Here is a 17,326-nt window from a genome sequence, read left to right as displayed (position 1 = left end):
TCACTTTTCATCCGATTTTTTTTTTTTTTTTTTTTTTTTTTTTTTTTTTTGTATACAATATCGAGGCTCGTGAAAGAGCGAACATTAATCACACAGAAAGACAAACCGACACATAAAACATATAACATAGGGAGCGGTAGACAAGATGGGGAGAGAGGGGGAAGGACACAAACACAACATTTGAGAGCAGGGACCGAGAGACATGGAGACATCGAGAGATCTGAGAGAGGGCGAGGGCTTTGGGGGGAGGGGGGGGGCGTGGGAAGGGGGCAGTGGGAGAGGTATAAAACATATGGACACTGCCAGGACTTCCAGGAAAGAAGTTGGAATTTCAAACAAGGTGGATCTGGGGTGAATTAGCGGGGGTAGAAAAGATCAAGGTTTTGGATGGGGGAAGATAAGAGATGGTGGTGAACAGCTGTTTTAAAGACCTGGAGGGAGGAGTGGGATTGAAGGGAGTGAGGGAGTTTGTTCCAGAGGCGGGAGAAAAGAGGAATGAAAGAGTGAAGGTGAGCGGAGAGCCGAGATTTCGGCAGTTTAACCATCAGAGGGTTGCTGGCAGATCTTGTGCGACCTGTAGGAATATTTGGGGGACAGAGCACAGAGAGAGCTGGGGGTGCAAGGCCGGAGAGGAGTCGGTAGAAGACAGAAAGACCACCTACCTGCCTGCGGTGAGTGAGTGAAAGGCCCTCAGAGATAGCTTCATCGCGGGAGATTCCAATAATTCTGAAAGCTTTGGTTTCAACAGCGTGAAGCCGAGCTAGGTGTGAGGCAGGAGCACCGGCCCATAGGGGAGAACAGTATTCCATTGAGCTGCGGATGAAAGCCTTGTATGTGGTGAGGAGCTCAGGTGTGCCGAGGAAGGACTTCGCACGACGGAGGATGCCCAGTCGGCGACTGGCTTTGGAGGCCAGCTTGGAAATGTGGTTTTCCCAAGAAAGATCATGGCAGATAGTGAGACCCAAAATCTTGAGCGACAGAACTTCTTGGAGAGGATTGTTGAGAAAGTAGATGGGAGGGTTGTCCAGTCGATCTTTTCGGAGAGACATAGTAAGAGTGTGAGATTTGTCAGGATTGAAAGACATGTTCCACTTGTTTGACCAGTCTGTGATTTTGTCCAGGTCTTCAGAGAGTGAGGAGGCAGCAGACTGCCGATCTGAGGGAAGAGGAATGGAGCGGCAGAGAGTGGAGTCATCAGCAAAGAGATAGAGAGGATTTTCGAGAGAGTCAGAGAGATCATTGATGAAGACCAGAAAAAGCACGGGGCCCAGAACACTGCCTTGGGGAACTCCAGCCTGAACAGGAAGAGGAGATGAGAGAAACCCATTCAGGGCCACACGTTGACGACGACTAGAGAGGAAGTCCGCCAGCCATGCGTGGAGATTTCCATGGATACCAAAGGAGGAGAGTTTGGTGAGCAGAGCGGGGTGCCAGACCGTGTCGAAGGCACGTGATATGTCGAGGGAGACAGCTCTAATTTCCTGTTTGGCATTGAGGACCTCCATCCATTGTTGAGACAGCAGAAGCAGCATGTCCAGAGTAGAGTGACCTGGTCTGAAACCAAATTGATGATCAGAGATCAAGCCATTGGAGAAGAGGAAAGATTTCATATCAGAAGCAATGATGGATTCCATGACTTTGCTGATAATTGGGAGAAGGCTGATTGGTCTGTAGTTGCTAGGATCTGTTTTTGCACCTTTTTTGTGCAAAGCGGTGATGTTGGCTGATTTCCAAGCAGATGGCAGTTGACCTTGAGCAAAAGAGAGGGTGAAGAGAACAGAGAGAGGGTGAGATAGAGCAGCAGAGCAGGATTTTAGGACCCGTGGGCTGATGCCGTCGGGTCCAGTTGCAGAATCAGAGTCGAGGGTTGACAGAAACTTTTCCACCTTGTCAGGAGGAAAGGACACGGAGTCCAGGAGCAGCAGGGTACGACTGGGTATGGTGGGTACAGAGAGGGATGGGTTTGGGACACAAGATTTAGAGGCAAACACAGAGTTGAGGCATTCAGCTTTTTCACGTGCGGAGTCAGCTGTGTAGCCGTTTGAGGTAAGGGAGGGGATGGAGGGGGAACAAACACCAGAAACGGATTTGACCAGACGCCACCAGGATTTGGAAGAGGGAGACAGATAAGAGAGTTCGGTCTTGAGAACGGAGAGATATTGTTTCCTGGCTCTCCTGAGGGTGGACACACACTTGTTTCGGGCTTTGTGAAAGGAAATGAGATTTCCTTCCGTTGGATTTGCTTTCCAGGAGACGAAGGCAAGTTGTTTCTGGGCAACAGCCTCACCACAAGATTCCGTGTACCATGGACGGGAGGAAGGGTATGACAACTGAAGACGAGATGGGATAAATCTGTGCATGAGAGAGAGCAATTTACTTTGGAAGAATTCCCAGGATGAGTTGATGTCAGAGGTGGTAGAGATGGGAGACCAGTCCAGATGATTGATGGCTGCTTGAAGACCGTGCCAGTTGGCCTGAGTGAAATGCCAGACTCGTCGACGCTGAGCAGGCTCCCTGAGGATGGTCAGAGAGATGTCCACTTTAACAAGGACATGATCAGATGTTCCGATCGGAGCAGAAGAAGAGCAGCAGACATTTTCAGGGAAGTTAGTCATAACCAAGTCCAGAAGAGAAGATGTTCCGTTGACTGAGATCCGGGTCGGGAAATTGACAGATTGTGTCAGTCCCAGTGAGTCGCAGAAGTCCTTTGCTGAGGAGCCATGGCTGGTGAGAGAGGTACCCACACCCAGCCAACTGGCATGATGACAGTTGAAATCACCACATATGAGGAAGAGAGAGTTGGGATGACTAGATAGAAGTTGGTCCATATCATCAGACAGCGAGATGTAGATGGAGTCATCACTGTTTGGTGGACGGTACAACACACATATGAACAAGAGGTGGGAGCGAAGGGGAAGCCGTAGCCAGAGGTATTCCTGGGGGTGAGGTGGAGAGAGTGCAGTGCAGGGCGAGTGAGGAAGAGAGTTTTTGATAAAGATAGCAACCCCGCCTCCAGGACGAGGCTCAGGTCTATCATACCGGAGGAGGGAGTAGCCCGGGAGAGATACTATGGAATCAGAGACATCATAAAGGAGGAAAGTTTCTGTTAAGCAGATCACGTCTGGTTTGACAGAAGCAACCTGTATGGAGAGATCGGTTAAGTTTGAACGAAGGCCCCGGATGTTTGAGGTCCATACCGTTAATGAAGAGGAAGGGGGAGCATCAGATACAGAACAGGGGGGAGGAGGGGTAGGGTAAGATGTGGAAGAGGTGGAAGAGGTAGGGAGAGCTGTTGAAGGTGTGTCAGAGATTTCAGAATAGCTCGGAGAAAGGGAAGGATGGGGCGGACAAAAGGTTTGATGGTGATTGGGTGAGCCACAATGAGGTGTTATTTGAGGAGGGGGAAGAGCGAGGCAGAAGGTTGGGGGAGATGGAGGTGAGAGTTTGAAGGGGGAAGAAGCGGGGAGGACGCTTTGAGGAGGGGGAGTGAGCGGGGGGAAATTGAGAAGCAATGAGGGTGGGGAGATTTGAAGGGGAGGGGTGAGGGGTGAGTTTGGGAGGGAAGGGACAAGGGGAGGGATTTGAAAGGGATGGGATATGGGGGAGATTTGGAGGGGAGGGGTGAGGCAGGATTCTAGGAGGGGAGGGGCGAGGGGGCGTCTTGGCGGGGAGGGGTGAGGGGGTAGTTTAGGAGGGAGGGGGCAAGGGGGGAGATTTGAAAGGGATGGGTGATGGGGAAGATTTGGAGGGGAGGGGTGATGGGGAAGATTTGGAGGGGAGGGGTTATGGGGAAGATTTGGAGGGGAGGGGTGAGATTGGATTTTTGAAAGTGTACGATTTATGGGAAACGAACATTTATTGCAAAATGAGTTTCTTGTGACCTTCGAGTTAAAAATACGTTTAAGGACGCTGGATGGAGGATGGAGTGCAGGAGAGTTTAGGGAATGTAGAACAAAGGCACTATAGGAGATGGATATTTTTTTTGGGATGAATTGATTTGGTGAGCAAGTCGAAAGCAGCCTTTTAAAGAAGAAGAAGAAAAAGGTGTTATAAAATATGACGGAATACATAACTTGAGGGGAAAGTGTAAACATTGAAGGTTAATGAGTGAAAACTATCTGGGGAAATGGGGGAGAAACACGTGGTCGAAGAACGAACGAACGAATAAGAATGAATAAACGAATGAGAACAGAGAAGGAAATGTTTTTTTTTTTTTTTTTTTTGAGTTGAGATTTACACAAGGAAGTAGGCTATGGGTGAAAAGCCTGGGAATACAGAGAACGAAAGTTATTGGATCACAAACGACGGACCACTGAGAGAAAAACAAAGCCTCAAGGTTGTACAGTGCACACTGTACAAGGCCTTGCTCACGACACGGCAAACAGACGATCAATTTATGAAAGATAAACACCGAGAAACAACCAAAGTTGCACACAATAACTTCACACACCGAAAGATAAATACAGTTTCGACAAAATACAATTGTGAACAGACTTAACTTCGAAAAACGTGGAGACCGTTTGGAGCTTCGAAAATCCCTGCCGCCGTCTCCAAGATCGTCTCCAATTTCAATTGACTTGAAATTTGAAAAGGACTTGCATATCTGGTCATTGAATTCAACCACCAAGTATTTTTGAGGTCAACATAGGCCAGAAGGTCAACATAGGCCAAACGGTCAACATAGGCCAAATTTTAAAATCCTCAATTTTCATCCGATTGACTTGAAATTTGAAGAGGACTTGCATATCTGGTCACTGAATTCAACCACAAATTATATTTTCGGTAAACATAGGCGAAAAGGTCAACATAGGCCGAATTTCTAAAATCACCAATTTTCATTTGATTGACTTGAAATTCTAAGAGGATTTACATATATGGTCACTGAATTCAACCACCAACTATTTTTGAGGTCAACATAGGCCAAAAGGTCAACATAGGCCAAGTTTTTTAAATCCTCAATTTTCATCTGATCGACTTGAAAATTGAACAGCATTTGCACATTGTGTCAATAAATAGGGAAACTAAATATTTTGAGGTCAAAAGGTCAAAGGTCAACTCAAGGTCAACGTTCCAAAATCATCTTTCATCTGAAAAATCGTCACTTTTCTTCCTATTGACCCGAGCTTTGATCAAGATTGTCAATTTTAATCTTGATGAAAAGGACAATTTGCTGTATCAATGGAATTTTTTTTCTTCGGGGTGGGGGCGGATTTTGCAAGTATCGTGCTCTGCATGACGTCTTCTTGTTTTGCTGTTGTTACCTTTTTTATCCTTTGTGCCTCAACAGGACAGCTGGAGGTGGTGCTCGATAGACGATTGATGCAGGATGACAATCGAGGACTCGGACAGGGCGTGAAAGACAACCGCATCACACCAAACCATTTCCGGCTGCTGATTGAGCAACGTGGCCTTCAAGCAAGAGAACGTGTAATTATTCCCCTTTTGCTTCCTTCCACTTGTTCGTCAGCTAAGTTGATCCGCTTTTAAATGAGTCTTTGCTCATTAATATATCCAATCGTTTTTCTTCTCAATTTTCTTTCTTATTTGTGTTGGAAAATGTTATAAAACAGTCCATGCATTTGGTTGTGAGGCAAACAACAGAAGCCCAAACTAAAAGTACCATGGTTTTGGTGCAAAGGATAAATAGTACTGCATATTCGAATTTTCTGAAAACCGTATAATTAAACATTCAATTGGAAAGATTCAAAGCATTTTAAAACAACACCATTCTCGGAACCTCTCAAAGAAAGATGACGTTGCTGTCGTGTCACCGGTAAAGTCCTATTTGGCTAACTTTTGGTCTTCAAGGGGTGAGTCATCTTGACCCACCTTGTCTGACCTCGAGGTAGCACCTGTCACTATTTCAAGGCCATTTCCACTTTCAATGTGTCTGTGGGCCGCAGCCATTACACCGCATCCTATAATTATTACTCAATGTTGGCTCGCCAATGTTACACGGTCGGTCGTCCGCTAACTTGCTTTGAAGTAGGTGGGGTTTAGCATCAATCTGTAGTGGAGACGCCATTTTTGCAGCCTATGCAATTGTGTGTAGAACTTGTGCCAATTTGGCCATTCGTGTTTTCAGCCTTTAAATACGACCTTTTCCACATGTAAACCTTATTATATTCTTTTATTTTTTCACCGACAATGGTGAAACATTTAGGCTCATGGGAGAGTGAGGTGACTCGGTGAGTATGAACTGACACTGGGGCAGCGGTTATGAGCAGAGGAGAGTTGGACTAGGTGCAGTTACTTAATGGCGGTAGAATAGATTGTGTGTGCAGATGGATAAATGACAGACCATTGTGGTGCACCTTCTTCAAACCCCTGGAAGGAAGAGTGGAATACAACAGCTTCAGGAAGGCAGTTTGAAGGGCAGGAGAGGTGAGGAACTATTACCGTTGTGAGCACTATAGTGGGGCGGCTTAGCCCAAATATTCAAAAGAATTGTGCATTTTGTGATACAAGCACCAAATTTGGTACAAATGTACATTAATATGTTGCGAACATTTTCAGATATTGGGCCACTTGAAATTCCGTAATTTTTTTTTTCAAATTTTTTCTAATTTCGTAATTTCAAATTTTTCGGGTGACACCGTCACAATTTCGGTCTTCGAGGCCGGCCGATAGGCAAAGTGTGACCGGAAGGGACGAGGTTCTCCTGACCACGTGGCCCTCGATCTGGGAAGCGAGAGGCGTTCCATTAGTGGACGCGCCCCTCACGCCCGACTTTTGGGCGGCCCCGGCAGGCCGTTTGTTTTGACGTTCCGTGACAGGCCCCGCACCCCCACCTCCGGGCCGACCGGAAGCTTGTGCTGAGTACATCATACCTGAACAACTCAGTGAGGCAGAACACAGCAGTGCACACCAGGGTGACCCCTTCAGTGCATAAACCAATTAACCTGTCCACTGCAGGGCATATAGAAATGAAGTTATTTTCTGCATATAATAATAATATAAGTTCAGTTCTATATAACAATTTCTGTTATCACCACTACCACTACAACTACCACTACTACAAGCTTTGTCTGGAATTTTGTGGACTAACAGACAAACAGACATACAGACAAGCTGCGATCAAAACATTACCTCCTTCCACCATTGAGTGTAGAGGTAAACATCATGGAAATTATATCATGCCCTAGATTTAATTCATGCTTACCCGTGTATTTGCTTCACTGGTTCACAAGGTCTTTTGCATACATGTAATTCAGACTCTCGTCTTCATTGCTGACCACACAATGTTCGCAACATATTAATGTACATTTGTGCCAAATTTGGTGCTTGTATCACAAAATGCACAATTCTTTTGAATATTTGGGCTAAGCCGCCCCACTATATCGGCCGGTGTCGAAGACCGAAATTGTGACGGTGTCACCCGAAAAATTTGAAATTACGAAATTTGAAAAAATTTGAAAAAAAAAATTACGGAATTTCAAGTGGCCCAATATCTGAAAATGTTCGCAACATATTAATGTACATTTGTGCCAAATTTGGTGCTTGTATCACAAAATGCACAACAGGTTTGCTATGCTGCTACACTACTAAGCTTGCAGGATTTTGAAAGTTTAATCGGGAGGGGGTTTGTAGAAAAACGTGTGAATCCTGTATTTGCTGAAGGGATGAGAGATGAGAGAATGCAGACGCAGTTATATCAGGGGAAAGGCATGATTTATTTATTTAATCATCATGATCATTTTTCAGTATGAGTGGCATGATTTATTTATTTAATCATCATGATCATTTTTCAGTATGAGTGGCATGATTTATTTATTTAATCATCATGATCATTTTTCAGTATGAGTGGCATGATTTATTTATTTAATCATCATGATCATTTTTCAGTATGAGCGGCATGATTTATTTATTTAATCATCATGATCATTTTTCAGTATGAGTGGCATGATTTATTTATTTAATCATCATGATCATTTTTCAGTATGAGCGGCATGATTTATTTATTTAATCATCATGATCATTTTTCAGTATGAGCGGCATGATTTATTTGTTTAATCATCATGAGCATTTTTCAGTATGAGCGGCATGATTTATTTATTTAATCATCATGATCATTTTTCAGTATGAGCGGCATGATTTATTTATTTAATCATCATGATCATTTTTCAGTATGAGCGGCATGATTTATTTAATCATCATGACCATTTTTCAGTATGAGCGGCATGATTTATTTATTTAATCATCATGATCATTTTTCAGTATGAGTGGCATGATTTATTTATTTAATCATCATGATCATTTTTCAGTATGAGCGGCATGATTTATTTATTTAATCATCATGATCATTTTTCAGTATGAGCGGCATGATTTATTTATTTAATCATCATGAGCATTTTTCAGTATGAGCGGCTTGATTTATTTATTTAATCATCATAATCATTTTTCAGTATGAGCAGCATGATTTATTTATTTAATCATCATGATCATTTTTCAGTATGAGCGGCATGATTTATTTATTTAATCATCATGATCATTTTTCAGTATGAGCGGTATGATTTATTTATTTAATCATCATGATCCTTTTTCAGTTTGAGTGGCATGATTTATTTATTTATTTAATCATCATGATCATTTTTCACGATGAGCGGCATGATATATTTATTTAATCATCATGATCATTTTTCAGTATGAGCGGCATGATTTATTTATTTAATCATCATGATCATTTTTCAGTATGAGCAGCATGATTTATTTATTTAATCATCATGATCATTTTTCAGTATGAGCGGCATGATTTATTTATTTAATCATCATGATCATTTTTCAGTATGAGCGGTATGATTTATTTATTTAATCATCATGATCCTTTTTCAGTTTGAGTGGCATGATTTATTTATTTATTTAATCATCATGATAATTTTTCAGTATGAGCAGCATGATTTATTTATTTCATCATCATGATCATTTTTCAGTATGAGCAGCATGATTTATTTATTTCATCATCATGATCATTTTTCAGTATGAGCGGCATGATTTATTTATTTAAACATCGTGATCGTTTTTCAGTATGATCGGCCTGATTTATTTATTTTATCATCATGATCATTTTTCAGTATGAGCGGCATGATTTATTTATTTAATCATCATGATCATTTTTCATTATGAGCGGCATGATTTATTTATTTAATAGTCATGATCATTTTTCAGTATGCGCGGCATGATATTGTTGTGGTTTCGAGATTGTAAATATGACATCATTAAAGGTTAAAGGTTTGCCCCCCATAGTTAGCCCACAAGCAACATGTAGGCCCACTTAGAATTAGTTATGTCATAGTATGTGTAAGAGTAGGCCATTTGCCTCGTGACATCTGCGTTGTGTAAAGAAATGAGCTTAGGTCCTTTTCATTTTGCGGCCACCCTCCAATTTCACCTATGGGCAAACTCGATCCCGCGCCCCATTTGGCATCCCTCAAGTTTGTTACGCTTTGGCTGCCAGCAGCGTTCGCTGCCCTTGGTTTCGCTCGAAACTAGCCCAGTAACACGAGGTAGGCCGAAGAAGAGGGAGGAGCGCGAGGGTCGAGGTGTGGCCGCGTCAAGCAGCGCGTCAGAAGGCGATGACAGTAAGGAGCAACAGCCAACCAGGGCTCGGATGGCATGGCATGATAGGGTGTGGCACGACGCATCTAGTAAGTTCGAGAGGGTTCGCTGGGCAGGGCTATATAAGTCGCTGCACAAAGCCCTTGAACAGGACTCGCATGCATAATGAGTTATGAGAAGGGAGAGGCAGGCGCTCGAGTTGAGAGAGAACTGTGTTGAAGAGAACTGATCCGGAGCACTCGTGTGAGGAGAACTCAGAGGACCGGCGTGCACACGACAGTGTCGAGAGCCCTTGATTGAGAAGCGCATATTGAACTATTTGCTTATTACGTACGCGGCCGCAGCCGCAAGTGTAACCGCCAAAGCCAGCCCTACTGTTCGCCCTGTAATAATCCCGTGCGCGCCAACGACACGTGGAGAGCTCCTGCCGTCTGTTTCATCTGCTTCGCGGTGCGAGTTGGGGACCAGAGGAGGAGCTGCCCGGACGCCATTCCTGGACGTGCTGACCTGTTCATTTGCAATCCCCGTGTGAGTGTCTGTGTGTGAACGGGCCCGTTTGTCTTGGGATAAGTTAAGACTGTTTAAGGACTGCACTGTGTCTTCTTCTTCTGATCATTGTACATCGTGTAAATAAACCTTGTTATTCCTTTTCTTCCAAATTCGACCGTTCTGTGATTTCCTCCATTGGGTAAGCGTGGCACGATTAAGAACCGCTTGGATCGGGTTTAGTCATTGCTTACGGCTTGGGTCACGAGTTCGCGACCGCTCGGCATATCCACCAACACCCGTGATTCGGGCGGGGCTCATTTCCTCGTTTCTGGTCAGCGCGAGTAATTAGGTATTAGTGATTAGTCCTACGACCCTATTTCGCGCTGTCCGGGAAGGACGTCATCGGTCCCGGGTCCCGTCGGCGGGTCAAAGACAAGGGGATTAATCCCCCCTTGGTAAGGGGAAAAGGCCGGCGCTGAGATCCGCAACAATATATTTATTTAATCGTCATGATCGTTTTTCAGTATGAGCGGCATGATTTATTTATTTAATCATCGTGATCATTTTTCAGTATGGGCGGCATGATTTATTTATTTAATCATCATGATAATTTTTCAGTATGCGCGGCATGATTTATTTATTTAATCATCATGATCATTTTTCAGTATGAGCGGCATGATTTATTTATTTAATCATCATGATCATTTTTCAGTATGAGCGGCATGATTTATTTATTTAATCATCATCATCATTTTTCAGTATGAGCAGCATGATTTATTTATTTAATCATCATGATAATTTTTCAGTATGAGCGGCATGATTTATTTATTTAAACATCACGATCATTTTTCAGTATGCGCGGCATGATTTATTTATTTAATCATCATGATCATTTTTCAGTATGAGCAACAACAACAACAACAGGCATTTTAAGGCCATTTTCCCTGCAAGAGCGGGGGTTAGCCTTGCGGTCCCCATGACAATCTTCTCCATTTTGCCATATTTTCTGCATCTCCCCTTGTTAACCCCCTTGCCCGCATTTATTCTTCGACCATCTTTAGCCAAGTCTTTCTCGGTCTTCCCCGTCCTCTACTTCCTTCCACATTCATTTCCATCACTCTTCTCAACCAGTCACTTTCATCCTTCCTCAACACATGACCAAACCATCTCAAACTGTTTCTCTTCACAGCATCCATCACAGGCTCTATTCCCATCATCTTTCGCAATGCATCATTTGTCTTCCTCTCTCTCTCAACGATAATCCACACATCCACCGAACCATTCGCATTTCCACCCTTTCCAGCCTTCGTTGCTGATCTACGTTCATTACCCATGTCTCGCTCCCATAAATCATAACACTTCTCACACATGCAGCATACACCTTTCCCTTCAGCTTCAACGACACTCCCCTCCTCGTCAGCATGCCACTCAGTTCCCGAAACTTCTTCCATGCACATCTCACTCGAGCAACCGTTGCCGAGTCTGATCCACCTTCTCCATTCAGCATGTCTCCAAGGCAACAAAATGTTTTCATGCCTTCCAGCTTCACGCCGTCTCCAAGATCCAACTCAACATTTCCTCCATCTGCAGCTCCCTCTGTGCACACCTTACACTTGAATGTTGTTGCCACACTGGTTAATGACCCTCTCAACCCACTACATTTTTGATGAACCCACTCAGCGCACATTGTACATTGAATTGAGTTCACTCCGACACCCTTCCTGCACATAGCACATTGCCACTTCCCAGTTCTTTCCACCTCACCACATGCTTTACCACTTGCCATCACCTTTGTTTTTCCGATATTCACCTTCAGACCTTTCGTCTCCATACATTCCTTCCACTTGTTCATCTTCTCCTTCAGTCCATCCATACTTTCTGCAATCAACACCAGATCATCTGCATACAACAACTCCCACGGTGAACACTCCTTTACGTTCCGAGCCAGTACCTCCATCACAGCTACAAATAGTAGTGGACTTAGTACCGACCCCTGATGCACTCCCACCTTCAACTCAAACTCACCACTGTTCCCGTCCTTCATCCTTACAGCTGTGCGCGCTCTTTTGTACATTGCCGTCACTATTCTGATCAACCATTCCTCCACTCCTAACTTCCTCAATGCCCATGTCACTACTTCACGTGGAACCCTATCGAATGCTTTCTCCAGATCAACAAACCCAAGAAACAACTTCTTCCTCTTCTCAATGTACTTCTCCTGCAACTGCCTCACAATAAAGAGCGCGTCTGTCGTTCCTCTTCCTGGCATAAATCCAAACTGCATTTCGTCAATCTTCACTTTCTTCCTTATCCTCCTCTCCAACACCCTTTCCAATACCTTCATTCCATGCTCCAATAACTTTATCGCTCGATACGAGCCACAGTCCAGAGGGTCACCTTTCCCCTTGTATAGAGGGACGAGGGTACTCAGTTCCCAATCCACTGGAATGCGGCCTTCTTTCACCACCAGGTTGCAGATCTCTGTCATTCTCTTCACACCCCAATTTCCCGCTGCCTTCAACATATCTCCCACAACTCCCGTCGGCCCTCCCGCTTTTCTACTCTTCATTGCTTTTATCGCTTCCTCAACTTCCTTCTCGGTTATCTTCTCTGCCGGTCCTAAAGCTGAATGATGAATGCCCCCTGTGCTGTCTTTCCGTCGCGGTCCCCCTGTGCTGTATTTCCGTCGTGGTCCCCCTGTACTGTCTTTCCCTCACGGTCCCCCTGTACTGTCTTTCCCTCGTGGTCCCCCTGTGCTGTCTTTCTGTCGCGGTCCCCCTGTGCTGACTTTCCCTCGCGGTCCCACTGTGCTGTCTTTCCCTCGCGGTCCCCCTGTGCTGTCTTTCCCTCGCGGTCCCCCTGTACTGTCTTTACGTCACGGTCCCCCTGTGCTGTCTTTCCCTCGCGGTCCACCTGTACTGTCTTTCCGTCGCGGTCCCCCTGTGCTGTCTTTCCCTCGTGGTCCCCCTGTGCTGTCTTTCCCTCGCGGTCCCCCTGTGCTGTCTTTCCCTCGCGGTCCCCCTGTGCTGTCTTTCCCTCGCGGTCCCCCTGTGCTGTCTTTCCCTCGCGGTCCCCCTGTACTGTCTTTCCGTCGCGGTCCCCCTGTGCTGTCTTTCCCTCGCGGTCCACCTGTACTGTCTTTCCGTCGCGGTCCCCCTGTGCTGTCTTTCCCTCGCGGTCCCCCTGTGCTGTCTTTCCCTCGCGGTCCCCCTGTGCTGTCTTTCCCTCGCGGTCCCCCTGTGCTGTCTTTCCCTCCTGGTCCCCCTGTGCTGTCTTTCCCTCGCGGTTGTCAGCTCTTTCACGAGCCTCGATTCAGTATACAACAAAAAAGAAAAAGAAAAAAAGAAAGAAAAAAAAAAGCTGGGTTACTCTCTATGTTGTCATCCCATTCATTCTCTGCATTCAACAGTATTTCCATATTGTGGGGCTGCTTAACTGATGAATTGTGCCTTTTCCCTTAAAAGGGATAATATATCTCTTCCATCTTCCTTTAATTCCATCTGGGTCCACAACGATTTGTCCCACTTCATCCTTCAAGCAACTCACCCCCATCACATCACACCTCTCTTTCGCTATCTGCTTTGCAATCCTGAATACCGCTCGCTGACCCGCTTCCAAATCCAAGCGTTCTCCAAACATTTTCCTGCATGCCTCCTGTGTCTTTGCTACCTCTTTCTTTGCAGCCTTCTTGGCTGCCTTATAACTTTCATGCTCTTCCTTTTCTGCCCCCGTACCCTTCGCCTTCTGCCACTCCTTGAACTTCTTCCTCTTCCCGTCAATCTTCTTTCCAACTTCATCATCCCACCAGCATGTTTCCGAGTGCCTCGGTGGTCCTTTTGTCCATCCACATACCTCAACAATGGCTCCCAACAGACTATCTTTCATTGACATCCAACCACTTTCAAGCTCAACCACATCATCCTCTACCATACTCAGCCTCTCTTTTAATGCCTCCCTCACTGTCACCTCTTTCAACCTCCACACCTTCATTCTCGGTTGGTACTTCACCCGCCGAGCTCTCCTCGCAACTTTCAACCTTATGTCGCAGACAACCAAGTGGTGCTGTGAAACAGCCTCCTCCCCCGGGATCACCTTTGTGTCCCGGAGGTGCCCCCTATCTCGCCTATGCACCATCAGGTAGTCAACGGTTGTCGTCGACCCACCTGATGTGTATGTAACAAGGTTATTATCCTCTTTCTGAAACTGAGAATTACAAATCAACAAATCAGCTCCATCAGCAAACTCCAAAATCCTTTCACCTTCTCCATTTCTCACACCATATCCGTAAACCCCATGAACTCCCTCAAAACCGTCCATACTCCTTCCCACATGTCCATTTAGGTCTCCTCCTACCACAACAACTTCCTCATCTTTCACGTTTTCCATCAGATTCTCTATTGCACACCAGAACTTGTCCTTCTCTTCATCGCTCCGACCAACCTGCAGAGCATATCCCGAGATGACGTTCACCAAGAGCTTTCCAATCATCATTTTCACCATCATCAACCTATCACTCACTCTAGTCACACTCACCACACTGTCTACAAACTCCTCAGAAAACAGGACACCAACACCATTCACGCCTTCTGGGCACCCTTGCCACACAAACTTGTGTTTCTGTCCCTGCCTACCCTTCACCATTCTCACATCAATTCCCTTCCATCTCGTCTCCTGCACACAACATATGTCCACTCTTCTGCTGACCAGTGTATCCACAATGTCCTGACGCAGGTACAGTACCTATAGAAAGTCTACACCTTTTGTTACCTTGTAGGCTGCCATGAAAATGCATTCAATTACACTTTTCCACATTTATTTACACATCGTAACCCACAAATTCCAAGTGAAAAACAAATTATACAAATTTCAGAAAATTATTTTAAAACACAAAACTCGAAAATCTTGGTTGGATAAGTGTCTACCCCCCTCAACCCCCCCCCTCCCCCAAACCCCCCTGAGCTAATACTTGGTGGAAGCATCTTTGACAGCAATTACAGCTGTGAGTCTGTTGGGATAGGTCTCTACCAACTTTGCACACCTTGATTGGGAAACATTTGCCCATTCTTCTGTACAAAACTGTTTAAGTCAGTCAAGGTGCATGGGGAGCGTTGATGGACAGCAATCTCCAAGTCATGCCACAGATTTTCAATTGGATTTAGGTCGGGGCTCTGACTGGGCCACTCAAGGACATTTATCTTTTTGTTCCTCAGCAACTCAAATGTAGCTTTGGCTGTGTGCCTCAGGACGTTGTCATGCTAAATGGTGAACTTCCGTCCCAATTTCAGCTTTCTTGCAGAGGGCAGCAGGTTTTCCGCTCGGATTTTTCTGTATTTTGCTCCTTCCATTTCTCTTCTGTCCTGACAAGTGCCCCAGTCCCTGCTGATGAGAAACGTCCCCATAACATGATGCTGCCACCACCATGCTTCACAGTAGGGATGGTGTTCTTTGGGTGATGTGCTGTGTTGGGTTTGCATCAAACGTAACATTTTGCATTTAGGCCAAAAATTTACATCTTGGTTTTGTCAGACTACAAAAGGTTTTGCCACATGGCTTCAGAATCTCCATAGTGTTTTTTTGTATACCTCAAACAGGACTCAAGGTGGGATTTTTGAATAATGGCTTCCTTCTTGCCACCCTACCGTACAGGCCAGACTTGTGGGGAGTGCTTGGGATATTGTTGTCATATGCACACAGTGACCAGTGTTTGCCATAAAGGGTTGTAGTTCTTTCAAAGTTGCCATTCACCTCTTGGTGGCCTCTCGCATCAGTCTCCTCCTTGCTTGATTGTCCAGTTTGGAGGAACAGCCTGATTGGTCATCCAGTTTGACCAATTGGTACCATACGCCTTCCACTTCCTCATGATTATCTTGACTGTGCTCCAATGGATATTCAAGGCCTTTGAGTGTTGTATATTCTATAATATTTTCCATTTGTGTGTGTGTTGTATGTTCAGTGCCTTTAATTTTATTCAGACTATTTCTCTCTTTGAATTATACACTGGTCAACAAAATTTTAAAAATTTTATGGTTCTAGTATATTTTGAGGTGATTCTAACCAACATGAACGTGTAGATTTGGATTATGATATCCAATTTTTATGAGTACATCCAGTTTTTGAGAACCAGTATACCATAGGAATATCAGCCACAGCCGAAATTCGTCTTGTACTCACTAATCAGGACTTTGTAACGAGACTATCTGAGCTGGAAAGCGTTGCTTGGGATAGCTTTGTGGCTCTTGCTAAGCTAACAATTACCTTGGAAATTTTCGAGCACCAAATTATGAAGAGCTTGTGGAAAAGATGTTGAAGAGTTACCAGGAACTCAGTGCTCGAATGTCACTCATGTTACGGATTCGTCACTTCCGTTGTGGTGGTTTGCATCCACTGTAAATATTTCTGATTCCATATACTATTATTGTTTTCAAAAGGTTTATTGTCCATGAACTGTTTTCAAAAGGTAAAAAAGTTAATGTTAAAAGAAACAGGAAACCGGATCAGGAACCGGACGACAAAGAGGAAGGAGAGGGAGAGAAAAAGGGGCGGAGCGAGTGAGTCGGACAAGAAGGAGCCGAGCTACTTGCGGTCTGGAGCGAACGTTGGCAAGCAAGAGTCACTAGCGAACTTTCGGGTTTCCCGGGAAAGGGGTCCCTGCGACAGAGTGGTCATCGCTGTGACCGATCAACCTGCGTGTCAGGTTTTTGGCGGTGGATTCCGAGGAAAATTATCACCGGGCTGTTACGTTTCAAGAACGGGTCGTCGGCCATTTTGACTCGTGCAGGACTTGTGCTTCGCTCGCGGTTTCGTCTCTTTTCGACCATTTTCACCGCATTCAGACGTCGATCTGGGGCGTGTGTGTGACGTGGCTTTTTGAAGGTTAATTCGTCCATACCCGAGGGTGTGATCTCTCAGTCGCCTGTAGGGCGCCTTTGGGTTTGCCAGTCACCTTGTGGGCGCCTTTGTACAGCTTTGGGCGGTGTGACTGTACTTGCCATCCGCACGGGATTCTGGTCTCGATTGGACATCGTTCTGGCGATCGCTGGAGCGATTCAACTTTGGGCTTGAAGCTGGGAATAAGAGACATTGGGGATGTTCGTGTTTCACTCACTTGGAGCACAGTGAGTTCTATATTACAAAACTGATGGTACCATCATAGGACATATTGATTGTACTATTGAATACTATTATTGTTGTACTGTTATTCTTGTGTGATCTTAATACAATATTTGTTTGTGAGTAACAATTGGGGTGGCTTCTCCATTGATCTTTGACATACAGAATAACA

At 44.9% G+C, this 17,326-nt stretch overlaps 1 protein-coding gene across 1 annotated transcript in view; it reads left to right on the top strand.

Annotated features, from left to right (window-relative positions):
• Positions 1-17,326, top strand: part of MAN2A2 (mannosidase alpha class 2A member 2) — a 421,122-nt gene that overhangs the window by 383,204 nt on the left and 20,592 nt on the right. The window contains exon 19 of the mRNA XM_068108861.2: positions 5,288-5,427. Coding sequence (XP_067964962.2) covers positions 5,288-5,427 — 140 coding nt within the window. The remainder of the gene's footprint in view (positions 1-5,287; positions 5,428-17,326) is intronic.

This window comes from Myxine glutinosa, chromosome 2, assembly GCF_964187855.1.
Source record: "Myxine glutinosa chromosome 2, kmMyxGlut1.1, whole genome shotgun sequence".
In the NCBI taxonomy this organism is placed as follows: Eukaryota; Metazoa; Chordata; class Myxini; order Myxiniformes; family Myxinidae; genus Myxine; species Myxine glutinosa.
The sequence above is the reverse complement of the archived record's forward strand: the minus strand, read 5'-3'. Positions and strand labels throughout refer to the sequence as shown.